The 27,536-nt window shown below is 38.6% G+C and overlaps 2 protein-coding genes across 8 annotated transcripts in view; one reads left to right on the top strand and one right to left on the bottom strand.

The window, feature by feature from the left end:
- Positions 1–13,321, bottom strand: part of rgl2 (ral guanine nucleotide dissociation stimulator-like 2) — a 28,758-nt gene extending 15,437 nt beyond the window's left edge. Inside the window, exons 1-4 of one of the 6 annotated variants that reach the window (XM_083529692.1) lie at positions 12,552–13,321; positions 9,363–9,423; positions 8,577–8,685; positions 7,731–7,900 (exon numbers count right to left, since the gene is read on the bottom strand). In XM_083529692.1, coding sequence (XP_083385818.1) covers positions 7,731–7,889 — 159 coding nt within the window. In that variant the 5' untranslated portion in view covers positions 7,890–7,900; positions 8,577–8,685; positions 9,363–9,423; positions 12,552–13,321. Of the gene's footprint in view, positions 1–455; positions 783–7,730; positions 7,901–8,576; positions 8,745–9,362; positions 9,729–12,551 lie in introns of those variants that run through there. The other 5 variants (XM_083529691.1, XM_083529690.1, XM_083529689.1 and 2 more) reach the window with 5 other exon arrangements.
- Positions 12,638–25,596, top strand: phf1 (PHD finger protein 1). Of its 2 annotated transcripts, XM_083529700.1 has the most exons (16): positions 12,999–13,127; positions 15,677–15,755; positions 15,832–15,913; positions 16,753–16,839; positions 17,876–17,970; positions 18,226–18,374; positions 19,326–19,421; positions 19,500–19,568; positions 19,670–19,793; positions 20,171–20,238; positions 20,348–20,479; positions 20,878–20,962; positions 22,157–22,263; positions 22,410–22,493; positions 23,502–24,672; positions 24,711–25,596. In XM_083529700.1, the coding sequence occupies exons 2-15, from the start codon at positions 15,678–15,680 to the stop codon at positions 23,761–23,763; spliced, it is 1,518 nt and encodes a 505-aa protein (XP_083385826.1). In that variant the 5' UTR covers positions 12,999–13,127; position 15,677; the 3' UTR covers positions 23,764–24,672; positions 24,711–25,596. The 2 variants fall into 2 exon arrangements, with proteins under 2 accessions (XP_083385825.1, XP_083385826.1); XM_083529699.1 differs by having other exon boundaries at positions 12,638–13,127; positions 23,502–25,596.
- The last annotated feature ends 1,940 nt before the right edge of the window (positions 25,597–27,536 follow it).

Genomic DNA, 27,536 nt, shown 5'->3' with positions numbered 1-27,536 from the left:
AAATAAAAGAATAAAATAATGAAATGTGATGATACGTCTCTGAAAGTAAACGTTTCAGGACAGTGTTTTTGTTGGATTTGCTGACAATTAAAACAAAATTACAATAATTGTCTGGTGTATGTTAAATATTTTCCCATTAACTGTCAGTGTGTTTGCAATAAAAAAGAATGAACATCCCATAATATATTCCCATCACAGCAATGTAAAAAGTGTAGTGCGGCTAAAGTCATAACGTTGTAATATGAATCTTTATTTGGTTCCCATGCGGATTGACAGTGTTGTGAAATCAGACTTATTCTACACAAACAATCCCAAATAAACTGTGAATGGAGCCAGAAAGAATAATGATCAATGATCTTCAAAATCAAGCTGCACGACATGTGTCAGAACATTTCTGTTCTTAGCGAGCACTTTCTATTGACAAACATAAAAAAAAAAAAAAACGAGAAGATTACCTTACTAGCACAAGTCCAGGCTAGTGAAGATCTACCAACTTCCTGGAAATGACAAAAACAACACGGCTTCCTTCGGAGCCTTGCATCAGCTCAATAAATCTCGCTTATTCCTTTTTATATTGACTTTTCTCTCTGCTGGGAGGTCTTTTTTTTTTTTTCCTTCACACACACACACACACACACACACACACGCCCACAGAGGCAGCAATGTGGAGTTGCACAAACACACCTGAACTTGTAGCTAAGACAACCCTCTGGGTTCACGTCATAAATGCACGCCCATTAGACACACACACACACACACACACACACACACACACACACACACACACCCTCCTCTGACTTCAGAGTAGATAAACCAGCCAGGCCAGAGCAACCCAGACACAAAAGCCAGATTATTCTTTTCAAGACAATCATTTTTTGCCGCCTTTGACTTCACACTGATGTCCTCTGTGAGACGCTGATGTAAAAACGACCTGCTCTCCGAGCTTCACTGTTCTCCATCTAAACCAAACCCTGTGATCGTTTACAAGCCGACAGCGTCACCTCCCGCTTGTACGGTTTGAAAGCAAAGCCGGTTGAGCGGCACATATTGACACATCGGCCGTCTGTCTGGAGATCATTTGCATAAATGTGGTGTCTCTGTGTACATGATGTTTTGGAACTCTTCTGTAGGGTCACGTGAATGCGTCAGGTAGAACCGTATTACATACAATTTTAGTCAAATCAATAAATATTTCGGCGCTCCTGCCTTATTCACTGTGGACATTCGGGTGCCACCCAGATGAGGATGGGTTTCCTGTTAAATCGGGTTCCTCTCGAGGTTTCTTCCTCATCCAATCTCAGGGAGTTTTTTCTTACCACAGTCACCACTCATTCCAAACGTATAAACTTATACATACTTTTTTGCACCAATTTATCTGTGTAAATTTGCTTTGAGACAATGTCTACTGTTAAAAGCGCTATACAAATTAAAATGAATTGAATACAGTTGAAGGAGTTACACAGATCAGATTTTAGCTCATTAGCATGGAAAACAGGAAGTACAGTTCTATTGTAATTATTTAACTTTTCTTATAGCAGAGCATTTGGCAAACACTTTTATTGCTTACTGGTATTTAATGTTTGACGTTTAACGTGGAAGGTCTGTGTAAAACGAGTTATTTCCTTCTTTTTCTGAGGTTATTGTAGTCAATGTACAGTTCTTCAATAACCCACACTTTGTCATGTTACTGGGGAACTCCGCTTTCCTGAGGACTTTCCTGTAACGGGAAACCTAACATAATTTCATGCCTACCGGTAACGTTTTCACAGATGTTTAAAACACTCATAAATTTGACCAAAAAGCTTCTTTCTATATTTAAATAAAATAGTGTTTAGAAAATCTGTTTATTAAATTTTTTTTGTCAAAATAAAAACGAGTTACCAAACACTAAACTACATGAAATTCTCATGGCTTCTTGTAAAAAGTTGAAGATTCTAGCTGCAAAAAGAAAAGGGTTTTATTTCAAACCCCAAATGTTGAACATGGATAAATCCTGAGGCTAATTATTTATCTAGCTAGCTAGCAGACATTTCAAGCTGCTGTTCTTTTATATAATCAGTATTAAAGCAATAGCAACCATGGAAATAAGAATATTCCTGCATTCATATCATTTATATGTTTCTGCAAAAAAATTATCTACAAAGAAAAATGATCAAGGAAAATTAAATAGCTATAGAAGACTAGCTAATGACTGAGACTAAAACGTTTCGCTAGATATCAAATGCAAACCAGAGTGGGTCTTTTATACAGCTCAACAAAACTAAAAAGAGAGAGATGTGTCAGAAATCGCAATAATTTCTCTCAAATATCAGGCAAAAACTGTTTTACATAGTCTTCAGGTGAACAAGTTAGCAAAAGTTAACAATATGAAAAGCTAGTGCCTAGCTAGCAATGCTTAGCTTTAAGTTTGTTTAATAAACAAGTGGCATGATTACAGTGACATTGGAACAAATAGGATTAAAAAAATATTAATCTTTTGGATATTTTATATGTGCTGGAAAAATAGGATATTAAGTGAAAGAAAAAGAACTGCGAGCCTAGCAAATGGCTGAAGCTAACAATAGAGCTAGCTAGCACCTAGCCTGTGGAGCTTTATAGCACAGTGAGAATGAAAACCAGCAGAAATATTCATATGTTCATACATTTCTATAAAAAATAAGACCTTTTCTTTAATAGAGAGAGCTGTGGTATAGGAATTATAGAAAATTATGTGAAGGCAGATGAATGTTTTTTTCCCCTTACAATTTATTAGCGAATAAAAATCCTCCACAGACTCAATGTAAGATTATAAGAATTTGCTGAATTTGGTTGTACTGCAGTAATAAAGTCATAATAAAACACCTAAGCCCATCTAGCATTACTTCTCCTGGTGTAGTCTGGCTCGGGATTCTCGCTCGTAGGTCATCGAATTTTATCGATTTTAGTCTAACAAGTAAATTCAGTTCATTCACACTGGGGATTTGTGTTACCTTGATTGTACTATACTGGATTTAACCCTTTAATCACACCTCATAAGCCTGATAATATACAATAAAAGCTGCGACGTGAGAAACACAAAAGGTTCAGGAGACCAATAAAAGGCTGTCGAGACCCACACAGAGGTGTAGGTTTCACTCTGAGGTCTCCAGCCTTGAGTTCGTGTCCATGTCCTACTGTATCGTGTGATTTTGGAGAAGTTTACAGTATATTATTATACCGGTTTCTCTAAACAGGGACACGTTTTGTTGTTGGAGTTGTACTGTATCGAGTATGCTCTTTCCCTTCTTGTCCTGATTTTAGATTTCATTGTTTTGCTCTTCTTTAATTCACTTTTTATTTGTGAAAATTTATTGTGCCTGGATGATCAACATCGAATCATACACAAGGACCTGCATGGGCTGCTAACAATCATGAAGGTTGTGGATGGAGATGATGAGGACAGGCTCAAACCGCATTAATGTCAAGGTACACTAAAGAAACTTTTAGATTAATAATAACTATTTTTTAAGGGAAGGGTTTTATAATATAGGAAGGCCCTTAATTAGATTTAATATATACACTTTTGAGTGTATTTTTTTTATTACTTAGTTACAACCTTGCAGCTGAACTTTAATGGTCCTTCTGATGTTTCTCTGTACTTCTTCGTCGTCTATTGTATGCTAACAGAACAGTAGTGGAGCCTGAATACTCCCCGCCCCCACGCTGAATGGTATCAGCCGTTTTAAATGCACATTCTCCAAACACAATGGCAAAAAAAAAAAAAAAGCCAGAAGCACGTCTGAAATGAAAAAATATCCTCCACGATATCCATCAGACTTGATCAGGCTGCACAACTGAGGAGCACGTTCATTAAATGAATCAGAACGAGTCGTTTAACTGAACAAACGATTTGAAAAGATTTGATTCAAATGACTTTTTTAGCGATCGTGAATTAGGGGCGGGGCTACAAATACACAAATACAAATCTAATACACAGGTACATATAGAGGATTTATGAGCCGTGATCATCCAATAATCTCACGTGTTGTAATGAATGAACTTTTCAGATCACATATCAAACCAGTTTCATGCAGACAGGATTAGACTGCATTCATTATTCATTATAGCTTTAATCACTGTCATTAAAAAGTGACAAGACCCTTCTGTTTGCAGCTGATTTGACATTGTTTGTTTGTTTGCTTATTTATTGGCTTGTATGGTGGATTTCACCTTGAATAAGAGTCCCACAGTGTTGAAACGGCCTTGTGCTGTCTGCCCCAGGTTACAGGAAGTGCATAATAAATTGTGGACAAACACAGGAAACAGGACATGTTGTTGTGTCATGCTGCCCATTTTCCCTCCTCCCCCCCCCCCCCCCTCTCTCTCTCTCTCTCTCTCTCTCTCTCTCTCTCTCTCTCTCTCACTCACACACACTCATAGCACAGTCATGCACACTACTTTAGGAGTGTTTTGAACACCACAGATGTCTATTTGCAGATCCTCTCTCCATCCCTCCATGAATCCATCCTCATTGTCTTGCTTCCTGTTTCTTAAAGTTTTGCTTTGCTTTGTTCTCACTCTCAACTTTTCCCTGGTTTTTCTAGTCCAAGTTTCTCACTCCACGAATCCCTAAATCCTGATCCGGGGTTTTTTGCGACCACATTCTTTAATATTTAATCCCAGATTTGCATTTAAAATACCGTGAGGCCTCAGTTTTGGGGGAAAAACAAAGAGATGCAACATGGTGATGAAAAAACACCTCGAAATTGTACATGAAGCATTGAACATAAGGTGTAGGGTCAAAGGTTAAAACTGCTAATAAGCTAATACACGCTAATAAGTCTGTAATGAAAGTTAATCATCTCTAAAGATCGTTGTATTATTTATTAATGGCAAGAAACGCTGATTAAGATATTACATTACTACATTATCATGCTGGATATGGAGCTGGGTAATGTTTTTTTTCTGTGTATATGCAAATTAAAAATAATGTTGAGACATTCTGCTGGTTTGGAATAAAAAAAGAACTCTTACAATTATTATTATTATTATTATTATCAGTACCTTTGGAAGTTACTAAAAAAATCAAGTAGAAAAAGTAAATATTAAATATATATTGTGCTTTAATGACAACTTTCTCCATTCTAATGGTAACTTTATTTCTCAATTTGATCCTTTCAAAATAAATACTATTTATAAATCGTTAATAATTAAACTTAATGAAGCCGATTCCTTTTTCCTGATTTAAAAAGTAAGTAATTATACAGTACAAAGCCGTCAATAGTTTGAACCTAATAATGCATACACACAACCCGGTGCTCTGGCAGACGTGTCTGGAATAATGACCACCACCGAAGGACATTTTCTGAAGGACGTCCGTTAAATCAGCCTCTAATAAAGTTCCTGCAATGCCCTTTCCTCTGACATCATTTCATTTACCAGAATTGCGCACTCTGATGGTGACACGAAAGCCAAAAACACGCTGCAAGCCCATCTAGGTCATCAGTGGCCTGTTTTTAGCCAAACCAAAAGAGCTCTAGACGTGCACTTTAAACTTATACATCTGCTCTGGAGTTTTTATTTAAAGGTCTGCGCTGTGGTGCCGGATACAGTATCAGTGTGTTCACTGTTCGAGTCTCTGACTGTGTCATCTGAGTACGCTGCTCACAAAAGAGCCTCTGTATTCCACGCCTGAGTCCGTCGCTACAGACCCACGAGGCACAGTCACGTGACCCGACAGACGGGAAATGGCCGTGGCAATGTCACCGCACCGAGTTAGTGTGACTTCTTTTTTTAGGTTGTAGAATCAAAGTGTTAAAGAGCTCTGAGCAGCGAAGGACTACAGAGACGCGAACCCAGAACTGCTCTTTTCTGAAGTTAGAGAGACTTTATATTTTTTATGCTTACAGCCTTACATGCTAATTATACAGAATGAAGTTCTACAAAAAAAGAAATATATCACGAATCATTCGTAAATACAGTAGGTCACGGTTTAAGAACACAATAAAGATATAAATCCTGGCATCAATACGTACCACAGGGTTCTTATTAGTTTAATTATAAAAGTATATACACTTTGAAATAGGATTCTTTGCTAACGGCTAATTCTTCCACATCGAGCCATGTTTACTTGAACCTTTGCACCACAACATGGTTTTAAAGTCCTAAAAATCACCAAGATTTTACACAGACACGTGTAAAGAGTCCGCTATTGTGACATTATCACTTGCTTGTCATTCTTTTTCAACACAGTGGGAAACGTCACGGAATTACAGTCATGAAGAGCGGGTTTTTTTGTGTCATTAACACACACGTCTGAGGTGAATGTTGATGTTCCTGACAAGTCTTTATTCTCTTTTCAGTGCAAGCATCAATGGCTATGTCTCAGCTAGCTAACATTGATATGACTGAGGTTCTCTGGGGAGCTGTTGTTAGATCTTTGAAGCGTAATGTGAAAGCTTCCTTTGACTTTGTGAGCCACGTTTAAAAAAAAAACGTACAATCTTTACCGTTTGTTAGCATTTTCGCATTGGATTTTTTTACGCTATTAATATATGCAAATAAAAGTACAAGCTAATTTTTTTTACATTTCCAGGTCGGTTCTAAGCAGTACAACTTACACTTTAGAAAAAAACTTGCGGGTTCTACTTTATTCATTTTTTTTTTTATTCTATTTATTTCTTAGAAACATTCTGAACAATAACTTAGCATTGCGAAGTCATCTTTTCTGTTTTCTGTGTGTAAAACCGGACCTGAATATAACGGATATTATCAGCACATTTTCGCTTATTCCATGATATCGCTGTTTTTTTAGGGTTATCACATTGATCCAGAGTTTGCATGAGAACCCAGCAGCTGGGCTGTGAGCAGAAGGAGCAGCTTAGCTCGCTCAAGGCTCATTACAGCATAAAGCCATTAAAGAAAAGAGGCAACGGATGGCATATTGGAGAAAAAAAATCCTGTTAGGTTTCTGAAGCATGGAAGCTAACAACGGGCTGGACTGTGTTCTATATGGTTCTCGATCATTCTCGGAAAGTACACTTGGAAATTCCTGTGCTCCCTCTGGAAGTGCAAGGTGTCCCTGAGGCTTTTCTGAAACCTGGCAACGGAGTTTCTGTTGCAACAAATGAAGGGAGCAGTTTGTGAACTGTGGGAAGTTTTTTTCTGAACCTGTGGTAATGTCACTTTTTTAAAAATACTCTGGATGTGGTTATAGCGTGACTTCAAGTCCTGATATAGCGATCATCTCGTTTTCACTGTAAGCTGCTTCGTGTTTTTTTATACATGTAATAAATAAATACATTAAAGCAGGCGTTTCTGTCCCTCAGTGATGATACATGTGCACTTTGTTTCGAAAGAAATCACATGAACGTCACAGAGACACAAGAGTCACAAGCTGAGAGTGTGATCAAGTATTTGTGTCTAATCTGCTGGTGTATCCTTGGTGTTAGAAACCACGTGAAATCTCTGCCCCCCAGCCCTGTACCCTGTTGGTCAGGCTCTGCCTGATTTTTCCATAAAAGGAAACAAATACGGCATGTACGCAGTTCCAATAGATGGCATGTGATCACTTTCTCATTGTATTAAAATGTCTTTAAATTCAGCAAACATCACACTGAAAGGTTACGAACCGCCGCTTTAATTGTGGACTAATTGTGGACTCTTCTAATCTGTGGACACCAAACTCAGTGTCTTGCAAGATGACTAATAATCATGATGATGATGTTGATGAGAAGAAGGAACATCCTGGATGATAGACATGTGTGTCTCACCTGAGAGGAGGTACGTTCTCTGATATCTGTCTGCTTCGGGCACTGAGCAGGAGGATCGCCAGCATCCGGTTTGAGGGAACGGTATCCGATGAGAGGGACATCTTTTGACCCGACCTCTGGCAGCTCCACCCCGGCTGTCCTCATATTGCGGTGGAGCATGGTGCTAGCAGCTGTGCCACAGAAACACACACACAATGGTCAGTCAGGAGAGCTTAGCTCGTGCGTGTTAAGCCAACGGGGCATCGTGGATCATTTGTTTACAAGATTTCCATTTCCCTACGGCGGTCAGCGAATTCATAATTTGAATTCCGACTCCTCCTTGTCTTTCCCTACTTCCTGCTGTGGCATTTTGATTACGGTGCAGATACGGATCGTCCAGCGAGATAAGGACGCAGAGTTCTCTCCTGGGATCATGACCACACACTATATACATTCATTAGGCTTTTGTTTGCTTGTGACAGGTACTGACACAACACTCTATAAACCTGTACGTCTGTTAAAGAACATTTCTGACTTATTTCAACACATAACACGGTCTGTTCCTCATGTCTTCCTGTTTGCAAGCATTCATGCATGATTTGGCAGCACAAGTGTGTATCCTAAGTTACTGTAGTTCACACCCCAAGTGAATCTAATATCCTCTTTGCAGGCTCACACAGGTTCCTGCTTTTATGGCAGGGTGATATCTTCAACATGTCTGAAACTTCCTCAAAATCAGCAATAAATCATTTCTATTATTTAAAAAAAAAGTGAAGGCATCACTCCATGATCACTGCTACAGCAGGCTGCCTGTAATGTCAATAAAGTCCAAGCAGAAAAAGGAAGAAGAGAAGAGAGAAGAAATACCTGCTAGTGTGGAAGCACTGAGTCCATAAGATGTTACTTTATTTCAGCCCTGACTCTGAGGCTGCATATCTCCAACCTCCTGATCGGCTGGTGGTGAGTTATCGTGCGTCTGCAGCGGAGAAGTGAACGTCGTGTTAAACAGGACACACACACACACACACACACACACGCCCTCCAGGCTGCTATGGTGACGGAGCGCTTCCGGCTCCTGCGCGCTCGGTACCGGCCGCAAAATGAGCGCTGCGTGCGTTACGGTTTGAAATGTCCACGGTATGATAACCGAGACTTAAGAAGTATCGCGGTTCCACGATATCATATTTACCTAAAAAATAATCGCAGGACAAAATTTTTACTTATTCTTCGTGAAGACTTTTTACGCATCAAAAATGTGTGGTTTGGTTGTGGTCATCAGCGGCACGGACTTCTGTGCGTTATTATGAATTATAACGTTATAGAGAGCTGTAATAGCGGTTAATCACAGCGCAAACAAACTGGTGTTTTTCTGTGTGTTACACCACATGATGTGACGCAACATGAGGAGCAGAAAAAAACACAACTGGCTTTCATATGGAGTTTAGACTCAAATAACCACATGGGAAACCCTAGTTTTCTTCTTGATTTCTTCTCTATATAAAGATATTTAAAAACGAATGATGCATTTTTGACATTTTATATGCTAAAATTCATGCATTGTAAACAAGTTTTTATGGAAACCTTAAAAGAATAACAAATTATTGGAGTTTTTTCTTTTTTTTTTAATACATAACCTCCTTATTGAGTTCTTACCTCAATCCAGCGTGAAGATCAGGCCTTCTTGTTGTGTGTTAATCCTTCATTTCAGCACCATCTGGAATAACATTTGGAGTAAAAACACAGTGAAAACTAAAATGAACTAAAGAAACCAATCGATTATTTAAAACCTTATTGAATTTTCTAACTTTTCTGAGACACTTCACACTCACAACCAAAGCCCTTGTCTGACTTCATGACAGGCCGGTTTACCAACATTATACAAAACCCTTTCAGGCCCGGCCTGCTATTGTACTTCTGACATCACGGCTTGTCTTCAAGCATCTTATTGCTTTTAAAGGTTATGAAAATCTCTATAAACAAGTTTCACAGCGAGCAGTGGTGCAGATCTTTTCACTGCTTATAATGGAGGGTGGAACCGGAAGATACTGTTCATATTTACAAACAGGATAAAGAACCCTGTAAATCCCCAGCAACAGTGTGTTCGGTTCCTCCAATACTTCAGTAATTACAGCAGCAGTGTGTCATTTTATAAATTACACTTCAACATGTTTTCTATTTTAACCAACACCCTAGAGGGGATTCTTTTCTGGCACATAGGGACACACTTTAGTGAGCACTTTAACATGTTTTTTATATGTAGGATCAACATAGAGGAACAAATCAACATGATTTCTATATAAAGGGACACTTTAACATGCTTTCTAACACATCGAGACATCCTAGAGGGCATTGTGATGTCTTTTCTAATGTCTAAAAACACCAAAAGCACTTCAGAAACGTGTTCTAACGTATTGCTGCAGCACGTTGAGATGTTTTCTAGGTATATAGCGCCACCTAGAGGGCACCTTATCACATGTTTCCGCATGTATGGGGGTCTCCTTGAGGGCAGCAGGTAACAGGTCCCACAGTTCCTCTTACAGGTTCTACAGTTCTTCTAAGTGGTTTCACAGTTCATCTAACAGGTTCTACAGTTCTTCTAACAGTTTCCACAGTTCCTCTTACAGGTTCTACAGTTTCTCTAACAGGTTCCACAGTTCTTCTAACAGGTTCCACAATTCCTCTACAGTTCTTCTTACAGGTTCTACAGTTTCTCTAGCAGGTTCTACAGTTCATATAACAGGTTCTACAGTTCCTCTAACAGGCTCTACAGTTCCTCTTACAGGTTCTACAGTTCTTCTAGGAGGTTTCACAGTTCATCTAACAGGTTCTACAGTTCTTCTAACAGTTTCCACAGTTCCTCTTACAGGTTCTACAGTTTCTTTAACAGGTTCTACAGTTCTTCTAACAGGTTCCACAATTCCTTTACAGTTCTTCTTACAGGTTCTACAGTTTCTCTAGCAGGTTCTACAGTTCATATAACAGGTTCTACAGTTCCTCTAACAGGCTCTACAGTTCCTCTACAGTTTCTCTAACAGGTTCTACAGTTCTTCTAACAGGTTCCACAATTCCTCTACAGTTCTTCTTACAGGTTCTACAGTTTCTCTAGCAGGTTCTACAGTTCATATAACAGGTTCTACAGTTCCTCTAACAGGCTCTACAGTTCCTCTACAGTTCCTCTTACAGGTTCTACAGTTCTTCTAGGAGGTTTCACAGTTCATCTAACAGGTTCTACAGTTCTTCTAACAGTTTCCACAGTTCCTCTTACAGGTTCTACAGTTTCTCTTACAGGTTCTACAGTTCTTCTAACAGGTTCCACAATTCCTCTACAGTTCTTCTTACAGGTTCTACAGTTTCTCTAGCAGGTTCTACAGTTCATATAACAGGTTCTACAGTTCCTCTAACAGGCTCTACAGTTCCTCTTACAGGTTCCACATTTCCTCTAACAGGCTCTACAGTTCCTATATAGTTCCTCTAACAGGCTCTACAGTTTTTCTAAAAGGTTCTACAGTTCCTCTACAGTTCCTCTTACAGGTTCTACAGTTCATCTAACAGGTTCTACAGTTCCTCTACAGTTCCTCTTACAGGTTCTACAGTTCATATAACAGGTTCAACAGTTCCTCTACAGTTCCTCTTACAGGTTCTACAGTTCATCTAACAGGTTCTACACTTCCTCTAATAACATAGTGATAAGATTCTTCAGGGTAAAATGCTGAAGATAAAACGGCCGGCATGGGGTTTAAGGAAAAGCAGGTTCCTCAGAGGAAGTGTAGTGATCACGCCCTCTAGTGTGCAGTGAGAGAACTGACTCTCCTGCTGCCCAGAGGCCATTTTGAATATCACAGCAGGAAGATCAGTGAATGACAGGATTTGAGTAGTGAGAGGCGCAGAGCTTTTATCAGGGATTTATTACAGGATTGTGTCGCTAAAGCTCGCGGTGTCTGGACAGTCTGGTGCATCTCTCATACAACACACACTTTCAACACACAGTGACGGAACATTTCCGACACAATACACACCTTTTTCTACGCCTACATTCGGGAACGTAAATCTGCTGCTTATTAATGACGGTAAATAAAATAACACATTATGCAAATTTGCATCATAATAAACAATATGTCAGTTCTGATGATCTATATAATATATAAAACAATATAATATAATGAATGTAATTATGATAAACAGCACATAAATAATAAGAACAACAACAATAATAATAATAATATATTTTTATTCAAGATGTATTGACATTATTTATCATAAAATCATAAATACACTCCTTACCTGGTCTTTCTTTTTGAATAAATAAATAAATAAATAAATAAATAAATAAATAAATAAATAAATATTATTTTGCATAAAAAATTATTCTATGCAGAATATAAAATTATTCAAATAACCATTATTAAAGCAAATATGATCAAATAATAATAATAATAATAATAATAATAATAATAATAACAACTTATTAGTTGTTATTATTATCATCATCATTATTATTATTATTATTATTATTATTATTATTATTATTATTATTATTATAAAAGGAAACACTTCAGCAATATAAACACTTCTCCCTACAAGTCCCACGTGCTCCACTCGGCTCCAGCCAATTAGGACAGTCCGAAACTTTAGCTAATTAGTGGAGGGCGACAGTGAGAGCTCGCGCACACACACACACACACACACACACACAAGTGCGCGGAGGCGTGCGCGCGGCTGTAAAGGACCGGAGCTCTCTCTCTCTTTTAAACCCGCGACACGCCTCCGGCATCAGCGGGTCGCTGTACAGATGTGATGAAGGTGTTCACACTCATACACACACACACACACACACACACACACTTGGGGCCGTCGCTCTCCCTCCCACTCCGTTATCGCTCTCCGTGTTTTATGTCTGCGTCACAACAAGTCGCAAGACAGGGAGAGGCGGAGATGATGGCGTCTCTGGCGGGCCACGGCGGCTCTGACAGCGGCGGCGTTTAACACCGTCAGCGGGGGACAAAAAAAAGAAAAGAAAAAAAGAAAAGAAAAGAAAAAAAACCCACGCTTGGGAACATGACGGAACGGGGCTCGCGCAGGACGGCCGGCGGCGACACCCACGGACGGAGCGAGGAGCGCGCAACCGGTCACTGACCGACACCGACGCGTCCACGGTTTTTTTTTTTTTTTTTTTCTCGGTAATTTTTTTATTTTTTTTTTGCACACGCGCGCGCACGCCCGCAAGCACGCGCGCACGTGTGCCCTGTGCGTGTGCGTCCATCCTATCAATCCCGTACCCGCCGCCGACACGGTAATTGCGAGGCGCGGCGGAGAAAGAAAAAAAAAAGAAAAGAAAAAAAAAACCCAGCGGGAAAAAGGTCGGACGTTTCCGTGTCAAGCTCGCGCGCCGGGCTCGGTGACCCACGCGCGACTTTCCAGGTTAGCTCGCGAGCCCTTTTTCGCCCAGCTGTGCAGAGCTCTGTATCTTTTCAATTATTTCCCTGTCTTTATTTCTTAATTTTTTTTTTTTTTTGCTTTATTAATTAATTGTGCGTGTTGTCGCGCGAATGAGTCCAGAGTCGCATGCACGGATCAGACGCAAATCCCTTTCATCCATCTTTCAATCCTAAAATAATTGACTTATCTATTTTTTTGGGGGGGGGGTAAAAATCTGCATGTAGATGATAATGACGCGTTATGACGGCCCTGTGAGCCGAGTGCACTACAATAGGCTGTTGCATAAGGATGAATGCGTTTGATCATGTGTGCCACTGCATAGCTGATTGCCTCAGTGCAGCTGCTCAGTGCTGAATGATGCTGATCATTCAAACACCGTCCTGTCGCCATGCACGCGCACACACACACACACACACACACACACACACACACACACACACACACACACACACACACACACACAGAGTCTTTCTCAAGACTCTCAGGGCACAAGTGCACAACTTTCCTCCACTTTCTTCTCAACAAAACTTCTACAGAATGCCCTCAGGTGCAGCTGAGAAACTGCACACCCGTGCTTATGATGCTTCTCGTTTTTTGTCCGAGTATGTGAGGTCTTCCATGTCCTCCACTTTGTGTGTGTGTGTGTGTGTGTGTGTGTGTGCAGATCTGAGGGAAATAAATCTTAAACGTTCTGTTGGAGCAGAACACATCCAGAAGAGTTACTGTAAAGACAATACAATGTAGTCTTCAGGTGTCTTTCGTCATCGTACACCACGGCACTGTCAGGTTGATGATTGTGATGATCAGAAGAGCAGTGGTGCAGCTTCATATCACAGCTTATTTAGAACGTTTATGCTCTTTCCGATACATTATCGTTTCTATAGTAACAGCTCATTCACAGCGACTTGTACAGCAGACGCTCGGATTAAAAATCATTTCTGATGTGGTGAAGAGATAAAGGGGCTTCTCTCGCTCTGCAAGTCTTCTACATGGGATCAAGACGAAATTCAGAGTTCCTGTCACATTCCTGATTATCCAAGATTATCAGTTTTTCGTCTAACCTGAAAAATAATACATTTCTGGATCTAAACAAATGAAGACAGAGAAAAATCTGACATGTTGTGTATCAAACAACATCTAATCATTGGGACAAACTGAGCTGTAGCATCTCAATGTCCAGGAAGAGTGAAATACAGTGACTGGTCCTACATGACCTGAGAGCTCCCACGTCCAACATCTGGAAACCTGTTGAATAGTTTAGAAGGTTGAATCTCAGCATAATAGAAACACCAAACTTCTTGTTTGTTATTCCATTTATTGACGTTCTTATTGATAAATAGGTACAAATTGTGGACAGAGTCTCCAGTTGCAACAGTTCAGGACAGAAGAGTTCTTTTGTCTTTTCTTGCAACGTGATGCAACATTGGAGCATTTGTTGAGAGAATCTAATTGCAATCTCTGGCAGTTTTTTGTGGTGTAAACGCAAGAAAACAGTTTTTCAGGTTAAAAGTCTGCCCTCTACATATTCACTCTTATTTCCTGTGTTCATTCTTTGATTAAAAAAATTTTTGGAACTAAGATCTGAAACTCACCATTACACGATTTTCAGGCCTGATCCTGATCCTGATCCTGATCCTGATCCTGATCCTGATCCTGTACACACTCATATTCTTCACCTGGGCTTCACCTCACGATTAATCATGATTCTGCTGGCACATGACATTTACTTGACTTTTTTTATTGAATTAATTATTTCTAATATTTATTTTATATATATATATATATATATATATATATATATATATATATATACTTTCTCAATTTTCTGTTACTACTATTATTATTATTATTATTATTGTTATTAATTGTATTATTATTATTATTATATTTTTTATTAATTATTATTATTATTATTATTATTATTAATAATTGTATTATTATTATATATTGTTCATTAATTATTATTATTATTAATATTTTTATTATTGACTAGTTCACTAGTTTCTTTAATTACTTTAAATAAAATCTATAATTAAATGTTATACTAATTTAAATTAAAACATCTAATAAAATATGATAATTAAAATATATCATTTATATATGTATAAAGTGGGGTTTTATTAATATTGAATGCATTTTGCAGACGCCCTTATCCAGAGCAGATTAGATTTATTCCGTTTATTCAGCAGCTTTGGCTTTGTTCAGGACTTTTAGACTTTTGATAAAAATCTCACGTTTTGATGTGAGTGAAGGACGAGGTGTTGGCGACAGCACCAATAATACGAAGTGCAACATCGTGGATGGAAATGTTGTCACCTGTGTGTGTTTTATATGATTGGGAATCCTATAAGTAAACCTGAGGCTTCCATCTGGGACAGAACCGAAAATCTGGACTTGATTTCCAACGTCTCAGAAAAGTTCTTTCTTGCGCTTACGGCTTCCTCTGGACTGTTAACTTGTTAGTTGTGTGTGTGTGTGTGTGTGTGTGTGTGGTTGTTTCTTGACCCACTGGTGTCCACCTTCTCCCTCAGGATGGGCGTAGTCACTGAAGGAGAAGACGTCTTAGCGCGATGGAGCGACGGACTTTTATATCTCGGCAACGTCAAAAGAGTGAGATGTATCACATTTTGGTATTCTGGTAATGCTGAAACCCAGCGTACGCGTTAATCCCTGCTCTGTTTCTCAGGTAGACGTCGTGAAACAGTGCTGCTTGGTCAGGTTCGAGGATAATTCCGAGTTCTGGGTCCTCAGGAAAGACATTCAGTCATGTAAGTCCCTCACCTGCAGGACGTCACGCTGGACGCTGGAGACCTCGATATTAATAACGTACAATGAAAACTATATGTAGGTTTTTCTTGCCATAACTTTATGAGAGATGGTTAATAAATAATGACATTATTCATGCGATCTTTTAATGATTTGGTCGATGAGCTCATATACAGAATGCAGATACTGATCATGAAGTGTATTATAGTGTATTATAATGTATTATGATGTATTATAATGTATTATTGTGTATTTGACGGTGGTGAGACCTGCTATGCTGTATGGTTTAGAGACATTGACATTGACAGGAGGTGGAGCTGTGATTTTCATTGTTCCTGATGAGGATGGACAGGACTAGAAATGAGTTTATTAGAGGGACTGTGCAGGAAGGACTTTTAGAAGACGAAGTGAGAGAGGAGCTATTGAGATGGTTTGGACATGTACAGAGAAGGGACATGGGGTATATCAGTAGGAGAATGCTGAGGATGGAGGTGCCAGGATGGAGGAAAAGAGGAAGACCAAGGAGGAGGTTTATGGATGTGGTGAGGGAAGACATGCAGGTGGTTGGTTTGAAGGAGGCAGATGTAGAGGACAAGGGGACACTTCTTAAGTGTGACACTTCCTATTCCTCCTCTCTCTCTCTCTCTCTCTCTCTCTCTCTCTCTCTCTCTCTCTCTCTCTCTCTCTCTCTCTCTCTCTCTCTCTCTCTCTCTCTCTCTCTCTCTCCTCTGTTTTTCTCTCCTTTGTCCTCTTTCTCTTTGTTTCTTTCTGTCTCTCTATCACTTCTGTCTCTCCTTTTTTTCTCTCTCCTCCTCTTCTTCTCTCTCTGTGACTCTCTCAGTCTCAGCGAGTGGAGAGGAAGTGTGTTGTGTCTGTGACGGCCCTCCTCTGAAAGAACCTCTCATAACGTGTCTGAAATGCCGCCATAGTAAGTAAACTTCTTTTTTTTTATTCATAAAATTGCCTTTATTGACAAAACAATTGATTAAGATGTAAAAAATCATGAGAATTATTATGAATAAATCTCCTTTCCAATGATCATTTCTGTAGCTACTGAATAATACGCTGTGAATTCAGGGGGTCAAATATAACGCAGAACCATTAGTTATTAATTATTAACCTTTTTTTACATCAAGTTAATATTTATACAAACACTAATTCTCTGTTTATGACCTTGTTTTTTTCATTCAACAAAATTATTAATACTTAAATAATACACTGTATGACCATAAGTATTGGGACACCCGCCGTGTCCGACTTCTTTTTTTTTTTTTTTTTTTTTTTTTTTATGTGAATTTTTATTTATTTTATTTAAACTGTGGAAACAAAAATATAAACGATTCAGCATTATTATGCATATTTCAGCATTTTATTTCCATCTGCTCGCAAACAGCGCTGAAGTCTGCACCTTTAAAAAACTTTCACCCATTTCACAATCACATGATGTGACATATCCCTGAAAAGCTTGTTTCCTAATGTATATGTCAAACCATGTGTCACTGTGATACACGTTAACAGTTTAAAAAAATATATTCTGTCAAAAAATTTCAATGTGATATATTTTAAGACAAAAACAATAAAAAACATTTCTACAGGAGCTGTATTAATGAAATTTAGCATTTTAGTGCTCATCCTTATTCAGAAGCTTATTACAGAAAAAAAATGTCGGAAAGCGATAGCAAGTGTTAGATTTATGATTTTATATTTAAAAATACATAAAATGGTACTTTTCTTGAGCTTATTCCTTTTTATATATTTTATCCAATACGACTCGACCCAGTTTTTCTCAACATAATAAAATATGCACATATATGCATATTTAATTAGATGAGGCCTACATTTGCAAATTTTTGCTTGTAGTATCTTCAAACCTCTTTGATTTCTGGATTTTGTCCTAATGGTACACAAACTTTTGCACTCAACTTCAAATGAATTGGAAATCAGAAGCGGGTTTCTTCCCCCAGGTTATCATGCTCAGTGTCACACTCCGGCCATCGACCCCGAGGTGGACTGCGACTCGTGGATCTGCCGCCAGTGCGTCTTCGCCGTCGCCACCAAGGTCTGGAGCCAAAATTCCCGTCAAGTTCCACCTTTGATGCAGATCTTTACTTTTGTCTCTGCTGATGAATTACTTACGCTTCTCTGCATGCTATTAGGCTGCGAGTTCTTTAATCTGTCTGTCACTTCTTGCATTTCACACTTGCACACATTCCAGACTTTTTCCTAAATTCAGCCTGGAAGGAAGTAGAATGTGTTGATTTCATTTGAATGCTGGAACTTCAAGAACGATCTGACCGACTGTGTTTGATCACAGAGGGGCGGAGCCTTAAAACGAGGGCGTTTCGCTCGACTCATGCAACTGATGAAGTCGAGGTTGCCCTACCAGCTTTCCACTCTGGACTGGGATGCCCAGCATCTGACCAATCAGCAACAGTGTTACTGCTACTGCGCTGGACCTGGAGAGTGAGTCTTGTTTTATTTGGGGAACATGGAAAGGGAGAGCGTTATTGCATCATAAAACACAAGAGCCAATCAGGTTCCATATGCAAAATACTAAACATTATTACCTGAAAATAACTATGTAACTCGCTTAATTTAGTGGCACTTAGGTGCTAGCGACACATTTGAAAAATTGACTAGCTGACTGCTAGCATAGCATATTCAAGTGCGCTAGTAACTAATTATTAACACCATATTTTTTTCCCCCAATTATTTATTTTTTGTGCAGTAACATAAACAACAATACAATAAATATTTTTCTTCCTCTTTTTTTTTAATAGTAAAAATAAGATAAAAGTTTTATAATTATTTGGGGAGGTCAGATATATGCATTATAATTAAATTTCTTAATAAAAGCTGTTAGTAGTAGGTCCTCAGGATGTGGTAGAGGCTGAAATGAAAAGCATACTAAAATCCAATATGTAATAGTGGAGAAGTGTTAAAGTAAATTTACCAAAACGGTTTCCATTTAGAAAAGTAAGGGACATTTTTTTACTGTATATCTCCTTAAAGTCTGCAAAATTGCCTTACATACTCAACCCACGTAGACCAGAATTTAATAAACACATTTATCGTAGGGGGAAACGAAGGGAAAGTATTATTAATACTATATAATTGTGTGATATTTGACTAGCTTTCTAGCAAACCATTTTAACAAACTTCGTCAGCTAGCTTGCTAGTCACCTCAGCTACTTCAACTGTTAGCTAGCATGTTGGTAAACCTGAATGGCTACTAAACCTAAGTATGCTAACTAGCAAACTAGCAAGCTAGCATTTCAAATAATACATCCTTTAGTGAATTTTTGTAACACGCATCTAACAGCTAGCTCGGTAGGTAACCATGATGAAACATTCGATAATAAATGTAGATTGCTGTTTGAGTAATTGAGTAATCCGTTTTTGTCCTGTCATGAGGTGGAACTTGAAGATGTTGCAGTGTGGTGGTTGTGGCCAGTGGTTTCATGAAGCCTGCACTCAGTGCCTGACCAAACCTCTGCTATATGGAGACAGGTTAGCCTCATGCTACATTACTTTCACACTTTTGACATTTTACTGTACATGCTTTTCTTTTTTCTTTTTTTTTTTTAGGTTTTATCACTTCCAGTGTTCGGTGTGTACGAATGGACCTGAGACCATTCAGAGACTTCCTATGACCTGGTAAGATCTTCTTTCAGAATATCAACGATCAACGCATTAACAAATTTTTTTTTTCCTGTGTAAGTGTGAGGATTTTTGGTGATTTCCTTCCATCTTTCCAGGGTAGATTTGGCCCATTTGGTGTTGTATCATCTGTCGCTGTGCTGCAAGAGAAAATATTTCGATTTCGATCATGAAATTATGGCCTTCACCAATGAGAACTGGGATTCTTTGCTTTTAGGAACGGTAACGTGAACACGTTTGGAGATGACGTGTCTGATATGATTTACACTACATTTTCTGGACTATAAGTCACTTCACACTCGTACTCAAAAAATCAGGACATTATTGCATACGTCTGTGTCTGAGGTCTGGCTGAACAATGACACACTCTATAACTGTTCCAGAAGGATGTTCTGTTCCTCATCTAGTTTGGATTTGTGGTTTGATGTTTTTAGTTTTTTGCACCATTTTGTGCAAATAGTATGAAATAAACAACTGTGGTACAGTCAAAGTATTTAAAAATAACAGTGATTTCTACTTTATTTTAATGTATTCTGATATATTAGATTAGATTTGATTAGATTTTATGTTATATTATATATAGTTTGTGTGTGTGTTAGTTGTCAGAAACGCCGAAGCAGGATCGCTGCCACAATCTGCTCAACGCGTTAAACTCCCACAAGGACAGGTGAGACACACCACACTGCCGTCTAACCAGAGAGTCCTGAGATATGTTTTTTTACCTTATTTACACTCCGATCGTGTCCGATCTCTGTCGGGAAAATCACCTGATCCAGGTTCGTCTCGGGGAAAGAGATCAAGAAGAAGAAGTGTCTTTTCGGGCTTCAGGTTCGAGCTCCGCCCCCACTGTCATCCGATTCCTCACCCCTCATCACCGAGCAGCCCATAAACATCACGCACCGCAAAAGGTCAGTGCAAAGGTCACACACTGGCTTACTGTCTCACTCACACACACACACACACACACACACACACACACACACACACACACACACACACACACACACACACATACACAGACACATGCACACATACATACACACACACACACACACACACACACACACACACACACACACACACACACACACACACACACAATGTGTTTTATGCAGAGCTTCTTCTACTCATTATTTCTGTAAAGTTGAGATTCACTTTCTTAATCTGTCCATTCAAAAAAAGCATTTAAACGTTTATAAGAAGCGTCTTCAAGAAAAAACAAACCTCATTCAGGCGACTGAGAGATGTTTCAGCATGTGTGTGTGTGTGTGTGTGTGTGTGTGTGTATATATGATTTGCTCTGCAGCCCGCTGTCACTGCCATGCCAGAGACGAACCGCAGCCTCGGAGTCTCGCAAATCAAAACGGCGCATCGTCGAGACACTTCAGCAGGTCAGCATTTCTGTCTATAATGTCCACCCGAAATCTGCTCCGGGTTTCATTCAATTCCTTTTGCAGCAGTTTGCACTACTACTCCCTGTAAAGGGGCAAAAGTATTGGGACGATTTTCCCAAACTTTCCCCTTCCATATATGGTTTCTCTTCCAACTTCATTATCAAACACACAATTGTATCGGACATCATGGGATGCAGGAGCATAAAATCTTTCCTTCACTTGAACTTTTGAGACCCAAACCTGTTCCAGCACAACACAAAGAGCACAAAGCCAGTTTCATGAAGATCTGCATTTCAAGGGTTGGAAGATACTATAATGAATGTAACTGTTGTATTCCGCGATGTTAAACGTAGCTTTAAACGTTTAGGAACAAGTACAACGTGTCTCTCTTTAATACATGGACAATTTTAATGCTGTGGTTTTAGAGAAATTAGATTCTGTGGGATCTGGGATTCGTTCCAGACGCTCTTTAGAGGCGATTAAAGCTCGACCAGGTGGAGCTGGCACACGGACAGGAGAGCTAGAGCGTCATCAGCACGTTCGGTAGAGCTGTAGAACACTTAAATCATATGCCTGAGCAGAAATAAAAAGAGGACATGAGGACAAGAAAACAGGAAGATAATAGGAAAGGAAGTCAGAAGGAGAGGAGAGCACAAAGATAGGAGGACAGAAGGACATTAAGATAGGATGCCAGGAAAATAGGAGGAGGAGAGGATGACAGACAGAGAGAAAGACAGAACGACAAGAGCATAAGAGTACATGGAGACAGAAAGACAAGAGGACAAGAGGATACAAGGACACAAAGTGATTCCAAACCGAAATAGTATCACGAAAGGTGCAGAACTTCATTACCCATCAGTCCCAGCACGTCATCTATTAAATCTATAAAATAAAATAAAAATAGATGTAGGCAACAATTAGCGTGACTGGTATTAGCTTTTCTGTACAAGCTAAAATTCGTTGTCATGTTAGCATACAATTGTGGGGCACGTTCTTTATGACTGAACTCATGTCTAAAGATATTTGAAGACACAAATCTACTAAAAGGAAAGACAGCTAGCATGCTAGCCTGGACTAACGTTCCGACTATTTGACTAGCAGTCTGACTGATGTGGGCAAACGCTAGTATCAGAGCAGCATTAGCATATGTATTAGCATATGTTATTCTCACTGCTTTTCTTTCCTCTCCAGCCGTGCCCACCTGCTAACCAGATCAACCTGGTGCCGTGTTGTCACGGGTGCGTGAACGGTGCAAACGTGTACAACTCTCGAAAATCCGAGGAGGAGTTAGCACTGGGGTTAGTACTGATGCTCAGTGGTGTAGACTACGGCCATTTAAAAAAAAAAAAGAAGTAAAAATTCAAATTGAGTGTTATATGGTTCTGAGAATTTTGAGAATAGTTTGGGGATGATTTCAGTGTTTTATTTGTATGTCTATAAACAGGTCTCCCCCTAAGAGAATGCTACCTCTGTATCACCCATCGTATAACGGATCTCAGGGTCTGCCTCGAACTCTGCATCACTACAGGTGTGTATGTACAGTGCAAACAAACCCTAATTCTAAAACCCTAACCCTAGAAAACACATCAGATGTTTAAATTGAGAATATATACCATTTTAAAAATGTTTTGAAATTGATGGCTGAAACACGTCTCAAAAAAGTTAGGACAAGGCTTGTTTACCACTGGGTAGGATCACGTCTTCTGTCCGTATACATCTGGGAACTGAGGTGACCAGTTGCTAATGTTTTAGGAGAAGAATGTTGTCCAATATGTGTCTGATACAGGATTCTAGCTGCTCAACAGTTCTGGGTTTCCTTTGTTGTGTTTTTTTCATTTCATGAACCAAAGGTTTTCAAATGCTGAAAGGTCGAGACGGCATACAGTCCAGTTCAGCACCCAGACTCTTCTACTACAAAGTTGTGCAGGTGTAAAAGATGCTGTATGTAGTTAGCATTGTTGTGCTTAAATATGCAACGCCTTCCGTGAAAAAAAGACCTTTTCTGATTAAAAGCATTTGTTGTTCTTTGGCCCCGAAGATCACGTGCATTGATTGATTTTTTCATGTGATATTACGATCTGCAAATAATGAGATATTCAAATGTTTTGTAATTAAATGTTGACAAACTTTCTGAAATTGTTTCACAGTTTGTAGACAAAATCTTTCACAGATTGGTGAAGCTCATCTTTACTTCTGAGATTTTGCTTTTCTAAGTTACACTATTTATACCCAATTTTCCTACTGACCTGCTGTCAATTAACTTCATCAGCTTCAAAATGTTTCTTCAAATGTTTAAGGTCAATAACATGTACATTTTCCAGACTTTGCTGGCCCCATCACAACTTTTTTCAGTCTGTGCTGTATCTCTATAAATAATGAAGCTGTTGGAGTTATCTCCTGGTGCAGTTTCTTTGTTCTATTTCCTTCTCCGCTTCATTAAATTAATCTTGTGCTTTAAGCCATTGATCAAAATCACAGTATTCACCATTTCAAGTTCTTACGAAGCTCAATAAAGTCTATATTTCACCACTGACAGTGCCGAGGACCCGTGTCGACTTCCTGCTCCCTGTCTCCCTTTCTCCATGTCGTCCCCTCACCCGCCAGGGCAGAGGTTTGAGCAATGCCCATCTCTGTTCCTGCACGACGTCGCCCCCTACCCCAACGGAGTGAACTTGGAAGGGCACACGGCGAATCGAGGCTGGGGTGGAGGCGAGGCGGTGAGGATCCTGGCCAGACGTGTCACGCCGGACGGAAAGGTCCAGTACCTGGTGGAGTGGGGAAACGTCCGAGTTTATTAAAGAGAAAAAAAATGAAAAAACAAACGAAACTGCAGACGTTCACATCACAGCAGACAAACAACATGAATCCGTGCAGATGACGACTCGGCTCTGTGGGATCGTTAGAAATCATCCCTCGCTCCTTTCCTCTGCGTCTCCTGTACTTCAAATACTGTTAGAAAACACCTTTAGAATGCCTTGGACTTTACTATCCTGATTTGTACCATATATAATATAATAGAGTATAATAGAATTATTCATCTTATTTACACGTCTGAATTACAGGATTTCTTTTAAGACAGAAATTCATGGCAAGGTCGTATGAATGACGTCAGAGTCCAATACGAAAGGCAAAAGTACAATAAACTCTCATGATAAAAGTTATAATGATTTACCTCGTATTATGCAAATTTAATTTTATACAACGGATGATGATGATGATGAAGAGTTCATTTTGCACATCTAGAGATCATCTGAAACGTCCTGTAGCACTTGTCTTTTATTCCCTTTTTATTCAAAATATATTATTTTGGTGTTAAATGTGTATATATAAGGTTTATTTGAGTGCATTATATTTTGGTCCAGAGGGTTTACAGAAACTTTTACATTTTAAAATGCACAAAAAGTTTAGAGGACGAATTAATTATTTCAAACATCGCAGAAGTGTTTGCTAAAAACACTTACACCATTTATTGTTTGGGTTTTTTTGTAATGTATACAGAAGTAAAGTGTGTATGGAAATAAGAGAATCGGATTTGAAACAATTTTATTTAATTATTTAATTTAATTATTATTTAATTGTCATTTAAATTCAGTTCCCAACATCGATGAAGTAGCTTTATATAGTTTCTTTTTTTTTTGTATTGAATCATTAAAGTGGTTATAAAAAGGTAATTCAATTGTTTTTTAATTTTTTTTAATTTAAAGTAAGTAGTTTTTTTTTTTTTTAGTTGCTGTATAGTTAAAAGATTTTTTTGTATTATTTTAATTTATGTATAATTTAGGTGGCTATATATAGTTACTACTACTATATATAACTTTTCTATTTTTTATTTAAAGTTCAGTGAGGGCATTATTTGAGTAGCGGTATATATTTAATATTTATTTGTTATTTAAACTCTATATATGTGTTTGTTGAAGCAGCTGTATTTAGTTAATTATTTCTTCTATTTTTGTTTTTATGTTTGTGTTTCCTCAAAGCCTTTGTGTTTATTTAATTAAAATTATTATATATATTTTTTTTTTACTTTATGATAATTTAATTAAGTGTGTGTATTTTATTAAATACTTTATTTTGATTTACTTTGACTTTTGTGTCTTTTGCTTTTATTTTTCTTTTTTGATGTAAATTGTTAAATTTGTACTTAAAAAAAATTCTTTAATTTTTTTTTTTTTTTTTTAGGTCTAAAAATATCTGTATTTCTGTTTCCTGCTGTAACTCCAGTAGCAGAAATATCAGGTTTTGATCTCTTTATTAAATATTTCCTCAGAAATGTTCCACACAAGATCTTACCTGGATCAGGAAAATGAAAACGACTAACTTCTGGTTCTGTTTGAAACCGAAACACGAGATATTTGTATCCGAACAGCAGACTGAATGCTGAACCGAGTCTGAGAGAAATCATCTTTAGTAGATGACATGAATGTATTTGATTTAATTTTTTATGATCGTGATTTAATTGTGTGTAAAGTGTTTAAATGTCATAGACAGAAAAATCAATTCAGGGTTCATTCCAGGGACAAAACTAGTGGACTTCATTTTTCTTTCTTTATTAATTTATTTTTGTTGGAAATGTGTACAGTACTGTGTACAGGTCAATGTAATCATGTAATAAAAAGTTGTTCATCACAGCATAGAAGGAACTGATCCTTGCTCACCATCTATACATCTACTGACCATCTATCCATCCCTCTGCCTTCCCGTAGCCGGGATAATCCCAAGATCTTTGTGAGAGACAGACATGAAAATAATCGAAAAATATATTTTATGCTTTATTTCATGTGCTATAGTTGAATAACTGTCTCTAAATTAACCTTACCTTCTGATAGAACGTCCTGAAGTGACCAGGAGTTTTTACATCTTCTTTCGGCCGCTCCCATTAGGGGGCGCCACAGCGGATCATCCGTCTCCATACCCCCCTGTCCTCTACATCTGCCTCTTTCACACCAACTACCTGCATGTCTTCCCTCACCACATCCATAAACCTCCTCCTTGGTCTTCCTCTTTTCCTCCTTCCTGGTGTCTCCATCCTCAGCATTCTCCTACTGATATACCCCATGTCCCTCCTCTGCATGTCCAAACCATCTCAATCTCACCTTGTCTCCAAAACGTTGATGACGTCTCCAAACACTGATGACGTTTATCATCATCCCTTCAACTTCCAGCTTAACGTTCATCACTTTATCTCTTCACCTCCACTACACTCTTACTGTACTCTTCCTTCAGAATCCCCCCTACACCATTTCTCTTTCCATCCACACCATGATAGAACAGTTTAAACACCTCATCCATCATATCAGCTCCCCTTTACCAGTCATAGTACCAACATTTAAAGTACCAACCCGAACCTCCACTCTCCTCCACTTCTCCTTTCCCTGCCATCTCTGTAGACGTCTTCCTCCTCTCCTTCTCCTCCTTCCGCCAACAGCAGCACAATTTCCACCAGTACCCTGTTGGTAAACGATACCTGTGGTGGTTGTTGGTAACCCGGGCCTCGACCGATCTGCTATGAAATTCTGATTTATAATCTGCATATTTAATCTGGGTTTGGATTGTGGATGAATTCTGCACTTAAAGGTCTGGAGATTTCATTAAGAAATGAAGAAAGTGAGTTCCTAACCCAAGAAGTTTCTAAAGCTGGGTTTAAAAACTATTTGATTAAAATTTAACGCACCCCTTCAACGGACCGAACCATTTCTTCATTGTTGATGTTTTAATTGGGTCAAATGAATTGAAAAAAATTGTCATTAAATTCAAAACAATTCGTGCTGCACTTGGATCCAGAACAGCAGGTTGCACTATTCTGCAGAAGAAAGTTTCTCTCTCGTCTTTCATTTTCTCTCATTCATGAAAAGATGTTCACTGACTCAAACTCTGTTTCAGATCTTCAGTTCCACTAACCAGCTGCTCTCCTTCACACCCACTGCAAATCTTCACACAGAAAACCACCAGATCACTGGAACTCAATGCAATGCAGAGTTTGGTGGACCCTCTGTGGTTTCTCTGTGTGTCTGATACAAGGGTCATGGTTTTAAAGGAATTTCTACATATTGTCCTTAAGTCCACGATCAGACCTGTCATTTGTTTGGGAGAACTCATTGTCTAGTGGTGGTTTTGTTTCCTGGCCATTTTGTTCTCCACTCAGAATCTCATTATATCTGAAACCTGCATGTTATAGGATTCTTGTGATCACGACCGTGTATTCAGCAGGAGAGCACGTTCTAGAGGCAGCATCAACACATTTTATGTTGAGAAAATGGTCTTGATATTTTGGGATCAGAAGAAAACAAGAATGAAAAAAAATATTAGAATGCATGGTTTCTTAGGACTCCTGTTTTCTCCAGGACTTCAAAAACCTCAATAAAAACCGATTGATTTTTATTAAGCTGTAATGTGTGGAAGAGCCCACTAGATGGCAGCCATGCTTATCTACCGGAAGTTCACTAATCAAAGGCAAAATTATTTTTTATTTATTTTATTTTTTTTTTACAGCTTGTAGATGTGTATAGTGCGTATTAAGGGTATTAAGGCAGTATTAAGGCAGTATTAAGTGGTTTAAGCACAACATGGCAGT

Source organism: Silurus aristotelis (assembly GCF_946808225.1).
Source record: "Silurus aristotelis genome assembly, chromosome: 25".
NCBI classification, from domain to species: domain Eukaryota; kingdom Metazoa; phylum Chordata; class Actinopteri; order Siluriformes; family Siluridae; genus Silurus; species Silurus aristotelis.
The sequence above is the reverse complement of the archived record's forward strand: the minus strand, read 5'-3'. Positions and strand labels throughout refer to the sequence as shown.